The sequence below is a fragment of the Eleginops maclovinus genome, chromosome 16 (assembly GCF_036324505.1).
Source record: "Eleginops maclovinus isolate JMC-PN-2008 ecotype Puerto Natales chromosome 16, JC_Emac_rtc_rv5, whole genome shotgun sequence".
NCBI lineage: Eukaryota > Metazoa > Chordata > Actinopteri > Perciformes > Eleginopidae > Eleginops > Eleginops maclovinus.
The window spans coordinates 3,827,822-3,849,388 of record NC_086364.1 but is presented as its reverse complement, the minus strand read 5'-3'; the positions used below and the strand labels follow the sequence as shown (position 1 = coordinate 3,849,388).

Below are 21,567 nucleotides of genomic sequence, written 5' to 3'. Positions count from 1 at the left end.
TACGTTTAACTTAAACTGTGATCTAGGTCACAAATAAGGTGTTTACCGGAGCATCTGGGTCCAGATAAACTGGAGCTAGCTGTCCCTAAACAATAAAGCCAATCTTAGGTCAGCTTGAGCTTGTACCCACTGTGGGAACAACAAGGCTTCGAAGGCCCAGGCTGCCCCTCCTTAATGAAGATAACAGCACCTGCAAGGCCGTTAGCCTATGCCAGAGGTGGACAGAGAGGAAGGACACAACTGGCTAACCTAAAACAAGCAGTACACAAGCAGCTGTGAGGAGACCAATGGTCACGTGTGTGAAGAGGTCACAGGCCTGTGCGAAAGGTTACAAGCTTACACAAAATATTCCCTAACAGATTATACGAGGGTAGAAGTACAAGTATCTCAAAATGTTACTTAACTACAGTACTTGAGTAAATGTATTTGGTTACTTCCCACCTCTGAGTATGTTGTCGTACAAAAAGACAATATTTAAAATAATTTGAATCAACAAAATACTTATGGCTTTAGGAGAGCTTTGGCCCCCGACCATGTATTTGTTCCTCTTTTTTTTTTTACATTCAAGACACTTTTGAGGGTAAACAACAACTTCTTAGATGAAGCAAAAAACTTCCATCATGTCAATAATTACAGTATAGAATGAATAGTAAAATAATTCATTAATCCTTTCCCTAAATGGCACAAAACAGGTTGTAGTTTTAGTAGTTAACTTAAATAAGGGCAATCCTTATATGTTATGAAACAACCAATCTAAATTATAATGATGACTTACATTTGTAAAAATAAAATAATAACAAATAATTAATTCTTTTAATTTTATATAGTAAGACATATCTTTTTAGATCCCTTGGTGAAATTCACATGCTACTGTACTACAGAATATCAACTAAATACCCCATCATTGTCCAGCAGTGGCTCAGTCAGTAGGGGCTTGGACTGGGAATCGTAGGGTCGCCGGTTCAAGTCCCCGAACAGACTTGAAATATGGAAAGTGGACTGCTACTTGGAGAGGTCCCAGTTCACCTCCTAGGCCCTGCTGTGATGCCCTTGAGCAAGGCACCGGACACCCTCCCCATCGCTCCCCGGGCACGATAGCTACCCACTGCTCGTAGTACTAGAGGGTTAAATGCAGAGGACAAATTTCCCTGTGTGCTCTGCTGTGTGCATGTATGTGACAAATAAAAAGGGTTTCATCCTCCGATTCTATCCACCTTCACACACACATATAGATGAAAATGCTGGCCATGAGGGTTGCGCAATTATATTAGTTGCATGTTCAGATTAGTCATTTGTCAATATGTGTAGTAGGTATGATTTTGATCTTCCGTTGAACTGCAGGGCGGAGTCCAGAAGACATTTCCTTACAGGGTCAATAAAGTATTGCATCATATCGTATCTAACATCAAAGTACTAATCATATCAATGCATCCATGATTCTAACTTAATAATTTAATGTATCGATCTGCAGAATCATTACTTTTTTCTTCTGACACTTATATATTCTATTATTTTAATATTCTATACTTTTACATAGGTACGATTTTGAATGCATGCCTTTTACTGAAGAGTATTTCTACTCCTGTTACTAAGTACTTAGTCTTCCTCTGTGTGTGTCATCATACATCTACATTATACTGTGTAAAGTGTTCCTTAACTATTCTATCATAAAACATGTTTTATTTTACGAGTTGTCACAACTAAATAGTAAAATGTATGCCTCAAATACAATCAGAACCCTTAAATTTGTGCCAAAAACTACAGTAAAAACAAAATATTTGCTACACATAAATGGTACATTTGGTAGATAGATTACAATATAGTTTTAGGCGACAAAAAATAAAACTATATAGAAAAAAGTATGAGACAAAAAATCAATGAAATACCATCAGAACAATATTACTAATATTTTTAAATAACCAGTCTAAGTTGTTTTACTTAATACTTAACTTAAATTCATAGATCATAAAAGATGCCTCAAGCATTAAAGCTGTTACCCAACCAGGGTGATGTTGCTGATAAGAAACTACTGTGTGTGTGTGTGTGTGTGTGTGTGTGTGTGTGTGTGTGTGTGTGTGTGTGTGTGTGTGTGTGTGTGTGTGTGTGTGTGTGTGTGTGTGTGTGTGTGTGTGTGTGTGTGTGTGTGTGTGTGTGTGTGTGTGTGCGTGTGTGTGTGTGTGTGTGTGTGTATATAAAGCCGCAGCCTGCAGAACCTGCTTCACTCCGACACAGTCAGAGGTCACTGCAATGGCCTTCATCCGACTTGTCACCGTGATGCTGCTGATCCACATCATAGGTGAGAAAGATGATTTCATTTATTCCAACTGATCTTATCAATACTCACTAGTCGAATCTTGAACTAAAAATGAAATATTTAGTTGGACTTCTTCCTTGCAGAGTTTGATGAGAGGATGCACAACTCTCAAATCTGTCCTACAGCCAGCATATGGTTAGCTAAGCTTAGCATAAAGACAGCTTGCCTGGCACAATCCAGAGTTCACAATTAAAACAATTTTCTCCTGTGTATAAAATGTATGAAATTCTATAAATGACACATTCCAAAACCAAAGATGCTGCTAGGTTACATTCAGACGTTGCACAAGTTCTCAGCATGGATGTATTATAGGTTTTCAGTCGTTGTGCTAAGCTAACTACCTGATGTTTGTAGATCTATATTTATCCTACAGACCTGACAGTGATATCTCATCCAATACTAGGCAAGATGGCAAATTAATATATTTACCAAAGTCTTACTTTAACCCAAGATTATGTTAGATTTGTCTAAACACATTCAGTCTGATTTGCTTCTTCTAAGATCTCTTGTAAGATTTGGGCGGGAAAATGACACTTCATTTATTGCTTCTACCTTAGATGCTCTGAGGATTTGTCTGTCTTCTTCTGATCCGTAGTCAGATTTGTTATCGATGGCACCACTGTTTTGTTTTTTTTCAGGTGTTCTTGGTGCTGAGGTGAAGAGCTCCATCATTGGAGGGGAGGAGGCCCCAAAGGGCAAATGGCCGGGAATAGCCTTCCTGAATGTCATCACAGCTAATGGTTTAAAGAAGTGGCGCTGTGGCGGCACCATCCTCAACAGTGAATGGGTGCTGACTGCTGCTCACTGCTGGGATAAGTAAGTTGTCTTTTCCTCATCCTCTTCCATTTAGTGACTTCATGAGAGGTTATTGTAGGTATCTAGGTGTATCAAGATCAATAGATTACATTTTAATAAAATCGAATTCAATAGGATTCAAAACAACAAAACGTAACAGAGTTCAGTGGACAGGTAGATTTGGTAGTTTTGTGACAGTTGTTCTATTTGAGAATGAAATATAATCAAGAATAAATAAATACATATATAATGAAAATATTACTAGGTAGGTAGGTGGGTGGGTAGGTAGGTAGGTAGGTAGGTAGGTGCACCTCGAAATGGATGCATGTCTGAGTATGTGTGTGGATGGCAGTCCCTACATCTATGAATGCAGAAAAAATAGCACGTGTGTTTTTGTTGCCAGACATCCTAACCCTGATGTCACTCGATCGATGGTTACTGTGGGCACGCACGAGCTGAAAAAAGGTTCTTCTCGTTACCATGAAATCCATTATTTCCTCTCCCACCCTGAGTACAAGGCCCTGAGCCACGGCTACCAGAACGACATCGCCCTAATTAAGCTGAAGAAGAAGGTGAAGTTCAATGGTTTGGTGAAAAATGTGACTCTGCCCAAGGCTGATGACGCCCTCCCCCTGTCTTCTGAGTGTTGGATCGCCGGCTGGGGGGACGTTGGGGCCAACGGTAAGTTTTGCATAAAAAGCAGCAAACACTGTAAGACCACATATTAGTCACACAACAGGACATATAGAGATGCTAAACTGAGGGGGATCAAAATCCTCACTGCTGATTAAATGTTTGACTTTTTATGACAATATGAACTCAACCGCACAAAAAAGGATGTGTAAAGAGTGTGAGTGTGTGCGTGTGTGTGCGTGTGTGTGTGTGTGTGTGTGTGTGTGTGTGTGTGTGTGTGTGTGTGTGTGTGTGTGTGTGTGTGTGTGTGTGTGTGTGTGTGTGTGTGCGTGTGTGTGTGCAGCTCCTCTCCCTTATCCGGAGACCCTGCGACAGCTACGGATCCCCCTGGTGGCTCAGTCCACGTGTAAAAGTCAGTACCGTGACCTCCCCGCCAACGTGCTGTGTGCGGGGGGGAAAGAGAAGAACGCCTGCGAGGTGAGTTTAATAAATAACTGAAATAAGTCTGTCTTTTGGGGGGGGGGCGGTGATTAAGGATTAACAATCTAGTACAATATAATGTATAAAGTATTGCACTTTATAAATTTGAGGTACATATTCATTTCTAATGCCACTTCATACTTTAACTCCACAAAATTTCAAATGAAAACATTGTAATTCTTGCTTTACTACATTTAGTTTACTGCTTTAGTGTCTTTACAAATTCAAACTATTGCATAAATACCAGTAGTTTTTAAAATAGGACATTTTGAAAAAACTCACCAACAGTTTGTACAAGAATAGCTTATTTGATTAATAAAATATCCAATTGAGAGATCCTTTTTGCCATCTTTGAACATTTATGTAATTTATTTGTATATTTTTAGGGTGTTTTTAGACGTTCGTGCATTGGGTACTCATTTTACGGAAATAACAATTCCTATGCAGTACACATTTTGGAAGTTAGGACTTTTACTTAAGTAAAGGATCTAAATACTTCCATTATTAGCCACATTTGCAATTTTGTATCTTTACTTAAGATTCTAATAGAAGACTTTTAATTGAGATTATGAGGAAAAGTGCAAAGTCTAAGATTTACACAATGTGTGTGTGTGTGTGTGTGCGCCTTTGCAGGGGGATTACGGCGGCCCGCTGTTCTGCAATGCACCAGGGGTGGGCTTAGTTCAGGTGGGCATTATGAGCTACGGGAGTTCTGGCGGCTGTGGTGTCGATGGCCTCCCTGGCGTCTACACCGAAGTGTCCAAGCAACTGCGCTTCATCAACGACTACATCGACATTGAATAGGAAGCCTCCATGGAGGTGTAGCCCCACCCATCCACCCTGCCTTCCTCTAGGCCCCTGCAGTCCTTTATTCTACATGCATTGATACAATGGTCTGCATTAAAGCTTTGAAGCATCAGTTTGAGTGTCACGTTGGGGATTTTTGGGATGAAACCACACTTATTATGATTGTGACAGATGTGACATTTTCACTAACCTAATACAAGTTGTCCACACTACAATAGTTTACTAGTTACATTTAAATAAAGGGACACCTCTTTAGAAAACACCATCACTTTCTGCCACTTAGATTTTATGGAATCACATTTGTGCCAATAAGATCAAGCAAGACTTCTTTGAGAAAATAAAACAAAGAAATGTGTGAAGTCCAAATTATAAACTGGCAAACAAATCCTGTGTGTAATCATGTAAACTATAAGTCTTTTTGCTTTTTAAAACATGTCTTTATTATTGTATTCTTATTGGCACAGCTGATTCCACAAGAGGCTGTAATATCTCTGCTTCACACTTTTAGCATTTAACAAATATTAGAATTTCCATCAAATTTGAAATAATGTATAACCGTACAGCGCTAAAGCAGATGCAGCAGCACATCCCGGTGTTTTAGCATACTGCTGTTGATATATTATAGATTTTTCAGATGAAAAGCTGCAGAAACAACAAAAAGGTGGTGCAAATTTAAAAAGCAAAGGATGATTACGGCTTTAAAATGGTTTATTGATAAAAGGACACACTTATTTGATCTCTTACCTTAAAAGCCCTTGAAACACTTCCTGTCTTCTGTTCTGAGCACCAATCAGCATCAACATCAAATCACACAGTCCTGACGAGGCAGTGAGGAGTGTTCACTCAGTAATAAATAATACCTAACAATCTTTGACCTTTATGTCAGACATCTCACAGTTCTGATGAATTAGTTTTCAGGGGCTTTAAGTCAGATAGCATGACCTGTCTGTGCCTTCAGTAGGGAGGATGCTGACCTGGTTTAGCATCAGGACTGTGGTCCCTGGAATAAGCTAGCCTAGCTGTTTCGGCTATAGGCTACTTGCCAGCAGTGTTAACCTGGAAATGTTGAGTATCCCAGAGTTTTATGTTAGAAATGTATAGTACGGGTCCCCAGCACATAGAGACTGCTGGATGCTAACTTGCATATGTCGGGCAATGCTAATTAATTAGTGTTAATTAGCATTATAGCCTATGTAAACAATAGTCAAATTGGCCAATTTGGATAGTTTTGGAGGTAATTGAGGATGAATCAATTTCTGAAATTTTCAGGACAAAAATGGCAGTTTTAAACAGAAAGTGGCCATATTTGTACTCCCTGTGGTTTGATTTGGATGAATTTTGAATGGACTCTGGATCATTTGGATTGGAGAGATTGCTTATCTATTTGAAAATAATTTCCCACAGTAGAGGTAATTGTTTGAATTGTGTGCTGTCTATATCAAATGGTTGCAACTTTACTCAAAATCCGTCCAGGAGAGTATAAATATGGTGGAAAAACTGCAATTGTTCAACCTGAAAATGTGAGAAATGTTTTCTAAATGCTCAATAACCCGCAAAAACCACTCCTTAGTTTTCCAATCGCCATTCAAACTATTGATTAGAGGCTATAATGCTAATTAATGCAACTTATGCTGATTGTTCAAATTGCCCAACATATGCAAGTTAGCATCCGGCAGTTTCTATGTGCTGGGGACCGTACTGTACATTTCTAACATAGAACTTTGGAGTACTCAACATTTTTGGGTTCACAAGAGGACTCTATGAGCTAGCAAACAGACTACTCTGCTAAACAGTGACATGTTAGAGGAGCATCTCATCCAAAGTTTCAAACATAAGTCAATGCACAACAGGAAATCCTTTATGTTCATCAATGAATCCAATGAAGAAATAAGAGACCCTTAACTTTGGCTTAAACAACTCAGAAAGTCTGCTCTTAAAATATTTCACTTAAAAATGTCACAGCAACAAAAAAAAAAGAAGAAAAGAAAGAAAACCCCATCGCATAAATCTTTTGGAGGCGGATCAGTCTCTTCCTGTTGAGGTCGTCTCTACATGCACACACCAACCACCCCCCAGCACAGCTCACATGAGAGGCTTACTCAGGAGAACACCTGGACTCTGATGAGACCAAATGTTGGTCAACCTCTTCCACATCAAAATATCTGACCAAATGGCTTGTCTGATCAGAGAAACGACCTTATCTGTCTTAGTCTCAGCAGGCGGGTCCGACAGGGGACAGCGCAGTGTGCATGTAGAGATGTAGAGTCTTGTTCATAGTGGCTGAACCTGAAGCTGTGTGGGAGGCTGAGGAGAGGAGCTGCAGCTGATCTCTCTTTCTGTGGCACTGCCATTCACCCTTTCTTCCTTTGTCTCCTCCCTCGTATCCTGGTTTGTGTTCTCCCTGGTCTCCTCTTTCCTCGTCTCCTCTATCCTCTCCTCCCCGTTCTCCTCAGCTTTCTGTTTCTCGGCCTTGGTCTTGAACCTCAGCCCGTGGCCTTTGAAACAAATGTTTCACAATATTATATACACAGGCATTTATGTGTAAACACATTTATCATTTTCTACATACAAATGCATAAACATATAAACCCATGAAAACACATGCACGCACACTAATGTTTTAGGGCAACGTTTGTGAATACCCTTGCAGAATTTACTAGGGCTGCCCTCGACGAAAGATTTTTCTAGTCGACAATTCAGGTGATTAGTCGAATAATCGTCTCACGTATATAATATGATATTGATTACATATTATAGGTTTATATATGTAGATACAGAGCTATAGGCTACTGCCTGACTCACTGCAGCTGTTTTCCTCCGAGTCTTACAAAGGAACACACGTTGTTGGGGATAATAAAGCTCCGTGTTTTGATATGACGGCGTGGATACGGAGGCACCTTTTTTCCAGCGGAGTTTGCATGTCACCTTTTGGTGCTCGTCCCTTACATGCTCAGAAGGATCGCACACTTTGGATATCCTCCCCGAAAAAAACATCGGGACCAGGCACAGCTCTGAATGAAGGAGGTTTCCGGCTGACGCGCCATAGCACTTGCAGCGTGCAGATGGAGCTTTTTTGTTTGTCGACTAATGAAAAATTTGTCGACAAATATTTTTTTTGCCGCAAGTAATATAAATTGTAGCCTTTGAGAAGCAGCTTTATCTGCCTTTTTTGATCTCCACACACAGTATGTGCAGTTCTCGGTTAGAATGATAATGATAAACCCATCATCAGATACATTTTGAATACTGATCAGAGTGGATCAAGCTATCCACTCTGATCAGTGCACACACTCACTTGGACAGTCTGCCACCTCCTTGTAGGCCTTCTTCTTGCAGCAGGCTCGACACAGGTTGAACACACATTTATTCCCCTGCAGAGAACACTGAGCGTCAGGATGCAAATGTCTTCTGATGCACAGCTCTACAGGACAGCTTGGTGTCCTTATAGACATCACACACACACACTGACCTTAGGGTTCCCACACTGCTCACACTTGACGTACTTGGCTGTAAGAGAACAGAAGGACATTTCATTGGATGTTCTGTGGTTTCTAACTTTGTCTTCAGTTTGACGTTAGAGTCGGCTCACGTTTCTGTTCAGGACAGAAGTTCTTGTTTGGGTTTCGGGATTTCTTCTTCAGCTTGTTTTTGGAGATCTGGTCAGCTGCTCCTTCCGAGTCCTCCAGCGCTCTCTTCTGACACATCACCTTCATCACCTCTGGACCCCGCTTGTTCCCGTAAGGTTCCGGCTCCTTGGGTCTGAAAGGGTTGTAGTAAGGTTAGTGGTTGCTAGTCTCAGCTCATAGAGTCTTATTGTGAACTCGGAAATGTTGAGTACCCCAAAGTTTATGTTAGAAATGTATAGTACGGTCCCCAGCACATAGAAACTGCCGGATGCTAACTAGCACAATTAGCATAAGTTGCACAATTAGCATAAGTTGCACAATTAGCATATGCAGACAATAGCTAAAAATGGAGGATGTTGAATCAATTTCTGACATTTTAAGGATCAAATATGGTCTGTAGTTGTATTTCCTGTGGGCTGATTTTGATGAATTTTGGGTCGATTCTAACGTTTATTGGGGAAAATGGACATTTCCGATTCTAAAAATGGCAGAAAACATCCTCAACAACTTTCCAAAAGCCATTTAAAAAAGTTATTTCTGCATATGCTTGTTAATGCAACTTATGGTCATCAAATTGCCCAACATAGCAAGTTAGCATCCGGCATTTTCTATGTGCTGGGGACCGTACTATACATTTATAACATAGAACTTTGAGATACATTTCCAGATTCACACTGTAGACAATACCGAAGAAATGTATCAATAAATCCGCAGCTCAATGTCCAAAAGTTTCAGTGAAAAAACTCACACTGGTCTGATGTATGGCTGGCAGATCCAGTGGGGGAAGGGCAGACTGCTCTTCTTCTCCTCCTCCCCTCCTTTTCCATTGGCTATCTCCTCCTGCATGCGCACACACGGTTAATAACCCTCGGGTATCCTCACAGAAATAGTTTTGCAAACACAACCTTTTACACAATGCTGCGTGCTGTTACCTGGCAGCGCAGCTTCAGCTGTTTGCTGACATCGGCCAAAGCCTCCAGGGTCTTCACTTTGGCCAAGTCCTCTCGGAGGTCCTGGTGGATCTGAAGCCTACACACACACACACACACACACACACACACACACACACACACACACACACACACACACACACACACACACACACACACACACACACACACACACACACACACACACACACACACACACACACACACACACACACACACACACACACACACACACACACACACACACACACACACACACACACACACACACACACATTTGAGTGAGACATTGTTGACTTTCTATCATGCTGTGAACACTATCTGTTCCTGCAGCGCTGACCCTCTCCAATATCTCACACTCCTTTTTCAACCAAAGTAGTTATTGGAGCTACAAATATTGGGTATATTATTTAATAGTTGAACATTTATTTTCTTGCTGTTTATTGTAAATTGGCTTTTTTGACTATTTTAGTATAGTTTAAGTTAATTGACAATTGTTTTATGCTTTTATTTTTAAGGCAACTTTGGGCGCTGAGTGATGATTGTGTAATTGTATATATTGGAAACAGGTGGTGGTGGGATAAGCCCACCAGTTTGGCATATGGTTTTTTTACCAGGGGGAAACAGGGATAGTGTAAGGCTGCAGGACTAGAAAAGGAAAACCTTTCTAACTTGCCGTACTTTTTTTAAAAATTGGATCCTTTTTATTTAAACTGTAACTTTACCGTAACTATTTAAATGTCTGCGCTGTGGGAACAATAAAGGACTTCTGATTCTGATTATAAAACTTGGGAAGTGCAATAGAGGAGAGATCCCTCTGCCAGGAGGGATAGAAGTGGAATATAGAAAAAATATAAAGAAGAGGATTTCAGATAGCTTCCATGTGCCACACAGGTACAAAACAGGGACGACATCTCCATAGACAAACATGTGTGTGTGATCATGCACCAGACATACGTGTGGTGCCAGAGCTTGAAGAGGTGGGCTCGTACGTAGGACAGAGTGCAGGGGGGGTGCAGCTCCACCACCTCCAGATACTCCTCAGCCATCTCCCACACCGGAGGGCTGCGGCCTTCAAACAGCGCCGGGTTGTGGAGGTTCCCCTCTGAAAAGAATATCAACAGATATGAGTTTTACATCCATAATAATATCCCTCACAGCTCAATGCCATGCCAACCAGACCGTTGCCATCCGTCCTTCTGTCTGAAATGTCATTCATCATTTTGAAGAAATTCCCTCGTTATGATATGATGATATAGCCCTACTTTTAAATTCTAATTTGGATTGAAATCAACTTCCATGTGTGAGACAGATAACTCTGTCTTTAAACAGTCTTTTTATCCTGCTTTCAAGAAGTTATTGGCACAGAAAAGCTGTTACCTGTTTGCAACTTCATTAATACATACCCTGGTTTTTCTCAATATCCTGTCCCTTTTTTTCATAGTTACTTTTTTTTCTTTAAATACATATTCTAAAGAAGGATGTAGGCGCGTGCTGATTAGGCATTATTATTAATAATAATAATAATAATAATACATTTGATCTATAAGCGCACTTTTAGAACTACATAGTAAAATTGTAGAAACAAAAAATAAAATAAAGTGAACTATCAGTATAAAACATTAATGTTTAGGCCAACATGGCAACAAGTGGGTGTTTTTAAGTTCTAGTAGAAGGCTCTGTTAAAAAAATGGGTTTTTTAGACATTATTTAAAAGCATCCACAGTCTGGCTAAAAGATCAATAAGAACAAAGTTTAAAGAAATGAATTCCCTTCAGTTTTTCCTCTTCAGTCCTACTCAAGAGACAGGGAGGGATTGGCAACAATGCATAGCCTGAGCATGAAATAGAAGATCACTTGTTGACATCTAATGTGAAACAATACCTGCACTCATGACTCCCTGCACTCCCGTCTCCTGAATGCAGCGCTCCACGTCACTCAGGTGATGAATGTTGCCATTTGCAAACACTGGAATATTTACCGCCTTGCTGCAGCACAAACACACCAGACGTGGTTTAGTATTAGGAATGATAATGATTAGTTGAGGATTTAAAAGGAGGTGAATTAGCTTACCGTACTGCCCTGATGTGCTCCCAGTTAGCGATCCCCGTCATGGCTCCTTTCTGCTCTTTGGTTCTGCCGTGAACTGTCAGCAGCTGGGAAGATATTTGACAAACATTAACCCTAACCTAACAACATCTAATGCTATCTGGAAAACATTGCAGATTGTACAGAAGCCAGTTGATAAATCTGTTTGGCATGAACATGGTCCCACCTGACAGCCAGCTCTCTCCAGCATCTGGGCGTAGCGGACCGTCTTCTCCATCTCCTCGAAAACACGGATCTTGCAGGTGATGGGCACCGAGAGCTTCTCATTGGCTAACCTGACTGAAACACAAGAGGAATGTTCAGTGACGGTAAAACATTTGAATAATAACTTCACAGAGTGGTGCAGTGATTACAGATTTTTTGTAGGGCGAACTGAAGTCAGCGTGACAAGACTTTCCTCGAGAAAAAGCAATGGGATTTTTCCATTGGATTTTGAAATATTGCAGAAAATAAGATAAACACTTTAGTGATACTTACATGTTTTTTTCACCAGGCTAAAATGAAATCCCCAGAATCAAAATGAGAACATAATGCCAAAAACAAAATACATGATGGTAACATGACTTAATGTCAACACAGCTAAGCTAAAGGTTCAAAGGGTTTTATTGGTCATATGCACAGCAGATACAACGTATATGTTGGCAATGAAAATCTTATATCCCATGCTCCTCCAACAACTCAACATACATGGTGCAAATAAGATGAATACAATAGTGCAAAAAGAGAGAAGAATATTTACAATAACAACAATAAAGATTTAAGGATGTGAAATATATACATATGTGGAATACATATGCTGGGGTGATGGGGGTCCTTTAATATCCTACCGGCCTTCTTCCTACACCGCTGGGTGTAGAGGTCCTCCATGGATGGCAGCTCCGTCCTGGTGATGTGCTGAGCAGTTTTCACCACCCTCTGTAGAGTCTTACGGCCGTGATGCAGTCAGGATACTCTCGATGGTGCACCTGTAGAAGTTGCAGAGTATCCTGGAGTCCATGTTGAACTTCCGCAGCCTGCGGAGGAAGAAGAGCCGCTGTCGAGCCGTCTTGGATATGACCCTGGTCTGATGTGTCCATGTCAGGTCCTCACTGATGTTTACCCCGAGGAACCTGAAGCTGCTGACTCTCTCCACAGGAGTCCCGTCGATGGTGATGGGTGTGTGTGCCTCTCTCTGCCTCTTCCTGTAGTCCACAATCAGCTCCTTTGTTTTGCTGACGTTGAGATGGAGGTTGTTGTCCTGGCACCAAGATGTCAGGGCTCTGACCTCCTCTCTGTACGCCGTCTCGTCGCCAACTGTGATCAGGCCGATGACGGTGGTGTCGTCAGCAAACTTGATGATGGTGTTGGAGCTGTGTGTGGCCACGCAGTCGTGTGTGAACAGGGAGTAGAGGAGAGGGCTGAGCACACAACCCTGAGGGGCTCGGGTGTTGAGAGTCAAGGTGGAGGATGTGATGTTCCCCATCCGCACTGCCTGGGATCTGCCCGTCAGGAAGCTCAGGATCCAGTCACAGAGGGCGCTGTTGAGCCCGAGGTCCCTGAGCTTAATGATGCGCTTGGAGGGCACAATGGTGTTGAATGCTGAACTGTAGTCAATGAACAGCATTCTCACATACAGTGGGGCAAAAAAGTATTTAGTCAGCCACCAATTGTGCAAGTTCTCCCATTTAAAAAGATGAGAGAGGCCTGTAATTTTTATCATAGGTATACCTCAACTATGAGAGACAGAATGAGAAAAAAAAATCCAGGAAATCACATTGTAGGATTTTTAATGAATTTATTTTCCAATGATTGTGGAAAATAAGTATTTGGTCAATAACAAAAGTTCATCTCAATACTTTGTTATATACCCTTTGTTGGCAATGACAGAGGTCAAACGTTTTCTGTAAGTCTTCACAAGGTTTTCACACACTGTTGCTGGTATTTTGGCCCATTCCTCCATGCAGATCTCCTCTAAAGCAGTGATTCTTAAACTAGGGGTCGCGACCCCAAACGGGGTCGGCAAAAACTTCCGTGGGGTCGCAAAATTATTTGTTACTTCAGTCGGAAATTAGCTGTTATAACACCTGGTGAAACAACGAAAAATAAAATGTCAATACAATGAAAATCTGCCTTTTTCTCATTCCTACACGCTGTTAAGAGGGAGAGAGAGAGAGAAAAAAAAAAGTTGCCCAGCTTTAAATGGCGTTTCGAATCGTTTATTGGTCCTATGATAGAAACAATGTAACAATCTGCGCCCACTGTTCAAACTCAATTTCTTCCCGGTTTTTTTACAATACGTCATAGTTAACTCGCCACGTTACTAGCCACGTTTGTGATACTAGCCACTTTTTTAGCCACTAGCCTAGTTATAACTTTCATCAAAAATGGACAGGTGGCTGCTAAAAAACAATGATTTGAGCTCAGAAGTGCCATCTACCTCCAGTTGTGCACCTACTCCTCCGCGATCCTCAGATGGGACAAGTTTGGCCGGTGGTGAGAATAAAAAAGACCCACCAACGAGGCGTCGCCGATACCTGAAAGAATTTCTTAAATATGGATTCACGTGCCAGGTAAAACATGAGCTCGACCACCCACAGTGTGTTATTTGCGGCGATGTTCTGGCACATGAAAGTTTAAAGCCCACAAAAATGAGACGACATCTCGAAAGCCGACATCCAGATGATGCTCAGAAACCCATGACATTTTTTTTACGAAAAGAAGCTGCGCTGCATGGGCAAAAGACCGTTGTGCATAGCCAAGCTACTGTGCCCACCAAAGCCTTGGCAGCGTCATACAAAGTGGCCCACCTTGTAGCCAAAGCACAAAAGCCACACACAATTGCTGAAAGCCTCATCCTTCCTGCAGCAATTGCGATGACCACAGCAATGCATGTGAAAAGATCGCACAGTGTGCTTAAACAGATTCCCCTCTCCAATGATACCATGTCCAAACGCATTAACGACATCGCTAATGATATGAAATGCCAGCTCATCGAGAGAGTGAAAAACAGCCGGTTTTTCTTTGCAGTTAGACGAGTCTACTGACTTGACTAATGTACCCATTAATGTTTTCTCCAACAGTCATGAGGGAAACTGCATAGCCTGCATGTGTGATCACTCGATTGACAACTAGATGTACTACTGGAAAGACTTCTGAACTGTCCTAATGTTGGATGAGAACGTCCTGGATGATGGATAAAATGAAATTTTACCCATGCTGCCACAAGACGTAAGCGGGCTATAGATGGGGAATAAAAAGGGTGAAAGCAAGCGTCCTTAGCGTTAGCACCCATGTCATTCCCCCTGCTTACCATAGGATGGGCCCTGGCACTGGAAGACACTTAACCCTAACCTAACAATGTTCTTCAAACATGCAATTGCAGAAAGTTGATAATTTGCATGAAATCGCGCCCTTTCAAATTCACGCCCGTCTTCGCCTTCCCCTCCAAAAAGGGATCTGCACACAGAATTCCCTTCTAATTTGCACAGAGGAATGTCATTGACGGCAAAACTTTGATAAAACTCCAGATGTGTGCGAACGATTGTGGCGCACCTGAAGTCAGACGTGCAATTCCCTCTGAGAAACCATGCCAATGGTTTATCCATTGCTTTATTGATATTTGCAGAAATTAAATAACTAAACTTAGTCACTACAAGGCACCAGCAAAAGAAATCCTGAACCCCCAACAAAGGAACTATTCCAAAAAAAAAAATGATGGTTCATGACAGCCCGTGCTAAAGGTAAGGGATTTGAAAATTGGTTTTCCAGCTGCACGACTATTTTGGAATGACAATGAATACCAATCTCCTCAAAAGTCAATAACAGGGTCAATAGAGAATCTAGTCGAAGAAATTTCAAAAACTAGTATTAAGGAGAATATAACAATGTTATTGCTGGGTATGGGTCCATTACCTACCGCCTCTTCCTACAACCGCCGTGTAGGCTCCAGGATGGCAGCTTGGATTGAGCTTCACACCCCGTAGACTTCAGGCGTGTTTGCTCAGAACTCTAGAGGTGCATTCTGCTGAAGTTGCAGGAATCCACCAGTTGACTTCCGAGCCTGCCATGAGAAAGCCTGCGAGCCGTCTTGGATCAACCTTCTGTGCGAAATGTCAGTTCCTCACTGATGTTCCTACATAAATGAACACTGCTGATGTCGTCCAACAGCATGGAGGAGATCTCGTGTTGCTGTGAGCAGCTCTCCCTTGCCTCCTTAGTCCCAAGCAGCATCCTTTTTTGCTACTAAATGGAGTTGTCCGCAAAAGAAGTCAGGCTTGCCTCCATCTCACCCTCTGTTGCCAACTGTGTCAGGCTCCGTTGATTTGTGACAACTTGTGTGTATTGCTTGTTGTTCCAGTTCTTGTTTGCGTTAATAAATTGTTGCCGCCCAGGCCTTTTCTTACACATTGCCTATTTGTTTTTGCTTGATTGACAGTCGTTACATGGGTTTGCAATGCATAACGTTGTCCTGGCAACGCGATTTACAGCCCGCCCCCCAAACAACCAAACTGCAGATGGGCATTGCTGTTTCTTTCAAAATGTATGACTATCACTCAAATCATTGGAGACGCAAACTCGTAAATTAATTCACACAAAATCGTTCCTTTTCCATAAAATAATCGTCATACATTGTTAATTTGTTTGGATTGGAACAAAAAATCGGTTGCTACGGAAACGTGACGTCACACTTACACACTTTTGGGAAAGTGGGGTCACCAAACCTCTCCAGTTTTTTTGTGGGGGTCGTCAGACAAAAAGTTTAAGAACCACTGCTCTAAAGCAGTGATGTTTTGGGGCTGTCGCTGGGCAACACGGACTTTCAACTCCCTCCAAAGATTTTCTATGGGGTTGAGATCTGGAGACTGGCTAGGCCACTCCAGGACCTTGAAATGCTTCTTACGAAGCCACTCCTTCGTTGCCCTGGCGGTGTGTTTGGGATCATTGTCATGCTGAAAGACCCAGCCACGCTTCATCTTCAGTGCCCTTGCTGATGGAAGGAGGTTTTCACTCAAAATCTCACGATACATGGCCCCATTCATTCTTTCCTTTACACGGATCAGTCGTCCTGGTCCCTTTGCAGAAAAACAGCCCCAAAGCATGATGTTTCCACCCCCATGCTTCACAGTAGGTATGGTGTTCTTTGGATGCAACTCTGCATTCTTTCTCCTCCAAACACGATGAGTTGAGTTTTTACCAAAAAGTTCTATTTTGGTTTCATCTGACCATATGACATTCTCCCAATCCTCTTCTGGATCATCCAAATGCCCTCTAGCAAACTTCAGACGGGCCTGGACATGTACTGGCTTAAGCAGGGGGACACGTCTGGAACTGCAGGATTTAAGTCCCTGGCGGCGTAGTGTGTTACTGATGGTAGCCTCTGTTACTTTGGTCCCAGCTCTCTGCAGGTCATTCATTAGGTCCCCCCGTGTGGTTCTGGCATTTTTGCTCACCGTTCTTGTGATCATTTTGACCCCACGGGGTGAGATCTTGCGTGGAGCCCCAGATCGAGGGAGATTAGCAGTGGTCTTGTATGTCTTCCATTTTTCTAATAATTGCTCCCACAGTTGATTTCTTCACACCAAGCTGCTTACCTATTGCAGATTCAGTTTTCCCAGCCTGGTGCAGGTCTACAATTTTGTCTCTGGTCTCCTTTGACAGCTCTTTGGTCTTGGCCATAGTGGAGTTTGGAGTATGACTGTTTGAGGTTGTGGACAGGTGTCTTTTATACTGATAACGAGTTCAAAAAGGTGCCATTAATACAGGTAACGAGTGGAGGACAGAGGAGCCTCTTAAAGAAGAAGTTACAGGTCTGTGAGAGCCAGAAATCTTGCTTGTTTGTAGGTGACCAAATACTTATTTTACCGAGGAATTTACCAATTAATTCTTTAAAAATCCTACAATGTGATTTCCTGGATTGTTTCCCCCATTCTGTCTCTCATAGTTGAGGTATACCTATGATAAAAATTACAGGCCTCTCTCATCTTTTTAAATGGGAGAACTTGCACAATTGGTGGCTGACTAAATACTTTTTTGCCCCACTGTAAGTGTTCCTCTGGTCCAGGTGGGAGAGGGCAGTGTGGAGGGTGAGGGAGATGGCATCATCCGTGGACCTGTTTGCCCTGTAGGCAAACTGCAGGGGGTCCAGTGAGTCAGGGAGGGAGGAGGTGATAAAAGTTTTCACTAACCGCTCAAAGCACTTCATGATGAAGGAGGTGAGTGCAACTGGGCGGTAGTCATTGAGGCAGATGGGTTTTGTCTTTTTGGGGACAGGGACAATGATGGACTCTTTAAAACATGTGGGGACCACAGACTGGAGCAGTGACCTATTGAAAATGTCTGTGAACACATCTGCCAGCTGAACTGCACACACCTTGAGAGCACGGCCAGGGATGCCATCAGGTCCAGGAGCCCTGTGTGTGTTGATCCTTTTCAGAGATCTACACACATCTGCACAGGTTAAAACCAGTGAGCAGGGATCCTGGGCCTTCTGTGCCTCCACAGCCGGGGGCTCTCAAAGCGTGCATTAAATGTGTTCAGTTCATCTGGGAGAGATGCAGACACTTCCTCAGCACCACTCGTTGTCCTTTTGTAGTCTGTTATTGTTTTTAGTCCAGACCACATGTTTCTGGCGTTGGAGCCCTTGTAGTTCGACTCCACCTTGTCCCTGTATTGTCTTTTCGCACTGCTAATAGCTCTCCGGAGTGCATACCTGGAATTCCTGTACTCATCCAAATCACCGCCGCTGTGCGCAATGGCCCGTGCTTTAAGTTTAGCTCGGACCTCGCCGTTTATCCAGGGCTTTTCATTTGGGAATGTCCGTACAGTAATCCGCGGAACGACGTCATTGATGCATTTGCCGATGTAGCAAATGACCGCGTCAGTGTGTGTGTTTATGTCGTCCTCCTCAAACACACACCACTCTGTGATGCCAAAGCAGTGGCGGAGAGCAGAATCAGACTGCTTGGACCAACGCTGCACTGTCCTCGTCACAGGTCGGTCCCTCTTCAGTCTCTGCCGGTAAACGGGGAGCAGAAGAAGAGATATGTGGTCTGACTCTCCAAAGGGAGGGCGGGGGAGGGCTCTATATCCATGCCGGAAAGGAGTGTAAACATGGTCCAGTGTATTTCCAGCGCGCGTAGGGCAGCTGACGTGCTGATAGTATTTCGGCAGGACTTTCTTCATGTTGGCTCTGTTAAAATCCCCGGCCACAATAAATGCGGCCTCTGGCCGTGTAGTCTCTGTCTTGTCGATAATCCCATACAGCTCCTCCAGCGCTGTGGTGTTGTCAGCGTGCGGCGGAACATACACTGCTGTTAAAACAACCGATGTGAACTCCCTCGGGCAGATAAAAAGGCCGGCATCCGATCATGATGTGCTCTAGGCTGGGAGAACAGTCCGAAGAAATTATCTCCACATCTGGTCTAAAGGCGGCTAATGTTCGGCATGATGACATTTAGAAGTCTCATTAGGCCCCTTGTTAGCAGCCGCTGTTTTTATGATGAAGCTTCAGGCTTTCACCAGTGAAGTATTTACTGACTTAGTTTGTCATAGAACAAAATGTGAAATTCTCTTAAGCTTGTGTTAACCTCAGACCTCATTACTGAGAATCTAACCAAAAACATGTTAAAAAAAACTATGGAATTCAAGACAGGGGAAGTGCTATAATGCTAACTAATTTCCAGGTTTTAGGACTCATTCCTGCAACACTCTGTATTGCACTAATTAAACTGAAGTCATCCCGACAATACGTTTAAAGCAGACTTACCCATCTTCTCTAGCAGCTCCCACTTGTCTTGTAGGAAAGCTCCATACTGCCCTGAGAAACAAGCATCGAGAGAGGTTCATTTTTTGGCCAGGGGGGTTTTTCTGATCATCTACTAAGAGCTTTTCTGTAGCAACTGACCATACCTCTCTTTGCGATCATCTGCGGGCAACCGATGTTCAGGTCGATGGCGTCGCAGTAGTCCTGGGCCAGCAGAGCCGCCTGAACAAACACCTCTGGATCATTGGCACAAAACTGCCACAGGGGCAAGCAATGATCACGCATGTCAGAGAAAATGTGTTGATGGGAACTAACATAACGTGACTTTGAAGGTATAATAAAGATGATGGTAATGTTCCATGAATCACCTGTGTGATGAGCGGTCTGTCCTCCTCACACACTTCGTTGTAGAGGTTTTCTCTCCTGTAGTTGGCGTCCCTAACAAACACCTGAGCGTGCAGCATGGGGGTGTAGCAGAGATGAGCGCCGTGCCTGCGACTCAGCAGCCGCCACGCCAGCTCGCTCTGGTCCACCATGGGGGCCACCACATAGCGGGCTTCCTTCAGGTTCTTCCTCCAGAACTCAAAGCCCTGCAGCTTGGCCATCACAGCAGACTTCAACAGACGGGAAGAAAAGAAAGTCAGAAAGAGTCAGCAGGAAAGCTAACAGACCAGGACATCCTCCATGACATAAAATGTGAATAATAACATTGTGTAACACATCCCAGGCAGCTGTCAAAGCTTGAACAACTAATAATGAATGGTGTAGAGTTCTGAATTACAGCAAGGGGTGGAAGAAGTACTCAGATTTTTTACTTGAGCAAAAGTAGCAATACTCAATTGCAAGTAAAAGTCCTGCATTGAAATTTTACTTAAGTAAAACAACACAAGTATTGGCATCAAAATATAATTAAAATAACAAAAGTAAAAGTGTCATATTTGTAGTTTTATAAATATATATTAAATGCATTATTGATGCATTAATGTGTTCATTACAGCTGGTTAGGTGGAGCTCATTTGTATTACTTTATGTACTGCTGCTGGATATCTTAACCTAATCATTTAATCAAAGTTTATTTAATAATTTAGTTATTTTTTTGTATAAACTAATAATCTTAATCTGAAAAGTAACTATTAATTATAGGTGTCTGATAAATGTATTGAAGTAGAATATAAAGTAGCAGCAACTGAAAGTACTAAAGTACAAGTACCTCAAAATTGTACCTAAGTGCAGTACTTAAGTAAATGTAACATTTCATCACTGAGAATAGCTTTTATTGGCATAATGTGAGCTTCTCTTTGTTAAACACTTGTGTGTTCGAAACTGTATTATTATATTGAATAGCCCAACTAGCTAGCCTAGCTTTATTTGCAATGCACACCCAACGTTAGCACGAACGAATAACACACAGTACTTATTTCTGTTACTTTTGAGTGTTTCTGTGTAACACGTAATAGCTATTATCACCATTATTGTTGTTGTTGTTGTTATTATTATTATAAATAGCTGTGTATGGTCTGTGTTGCAGTTAGCTATCTGAGCTATCTGTTCCAGCAGCATGTGTCTCTCTGGCAGCGCGTGCACCTCCCCACCACAGTACTACCTGTATGTACCAGTAATACCCGTGTGTACCTGTACTACCGATATGTCATGTACCACTTGTACTGGTAATATATGCTGAGAGTTTGCCGTGTCACCTGCTGTACTGATAGATTTGAAGAGTAATCCAGGCGCAGCACTTTCCAAATGTGTGCAACAGAGAAACACCACCGAGGAGAAACCTTCTCTTTCTGTCGTTCCTACGGCTTTCTTCTTTTACTTCTTTTTAATTCTTCATTTGGAGCATTTCCGCCCCCAGCTGGTATGGAGTTTCTACTATATACTTGTTTTAAAAAATAATCATATTTTCTCAATATTAATTATTACTGTTAATTTGTCTTAATAGATTTGAATGAATGAACTACATTCAATGTTGGGGGTCTATTGTGGAATATGTGTCGGATCAAATTTTTATCATTCTGAGGCTTTTTCTGACAAAATAGATGAAAATGCTGTATTATGTTTACCTATTTGAAGGAGTGCTTTTGGTTATTTTTTAATCTCTCATGTTTT

At 42.2% G+C, this 21,567-nt stretch overlaps 2 protein-coding genes across 3 annotated transcripts; one reads left to right on the top strand and one right to left on the bottom strand.

Moving 5' to 3' along the window:
* Positions 1–2,203: 2,203 nt before the first annotated feature.
* On the top strand, positions 2,204–5,141 carry LOC134878305 (tryptase-like). Its single transcript, XM_063904258.1, has 5 exons — positions 2,204–2,296; positions 2,953–3,130; positions 3,513–3,790; positions 4,086–4,219; positions 4,856–5,141. The coding sequence occupies exons 1-5, from the start codon at positions 2,248–2,250 to the stop codon at positions 5,024–5,026; spliced, it is 810 nt and encodes a 269-aa protein (XP_063760328.1). The 5' UTR covers positions 2,204–2,247; the 3' UTR covers positions 5,027–5,141.
* A 578-nt stretch (positions 5,142–5,719) lies between these two features.
* Positions 5,720–21,265, bottom strand: dus1l (dihydrouridine synthase 1-like (S. cerevisiae)). Of its 2 annotated transcripts, none has more exons than XM_063904950.1 (14): positions 21,153–21,265; positions 19,824–20,069; positions 19,602–19,710; positions 19,459–19,509; positions 11,881–11,993; positions 11,679–11,761; positions 11,490–11,593; positions 10,563–10,710; positions 9,588–9,684; positions 9,404–9,495; positions 8,619–8,788; positions 8,499–8,536; positions 8,325–8,400; positions 5,720–7,524 (listed from the first exon to the last, which is right to left on the bottom strand). In XM_063904950.1, exons 2-14 carry the CDS (start codon positions 20,058–20,060, stop codon positions 7,301–7,303), a joined length of 1,542 nt encoding a protein of 513 aa, XP_063761020.1. In that variant the 5' UTR covers positions 20,061–20,069; positions 21,153–21,265; the 3' UTR covers positions 5,720–7,300. The 2 variants fall into 2 exon arrangements, with proteins under 2 accessions (XP_063761020.1, XP_063761021.1); XM_063904951.1 differs by lacking the exon at positions 21,153–21,265 and adding an exon at positions 21,088–21,107.
* Between the last annotated feature and the right edge of the window lie 302 nt (positions 21,266–21,567).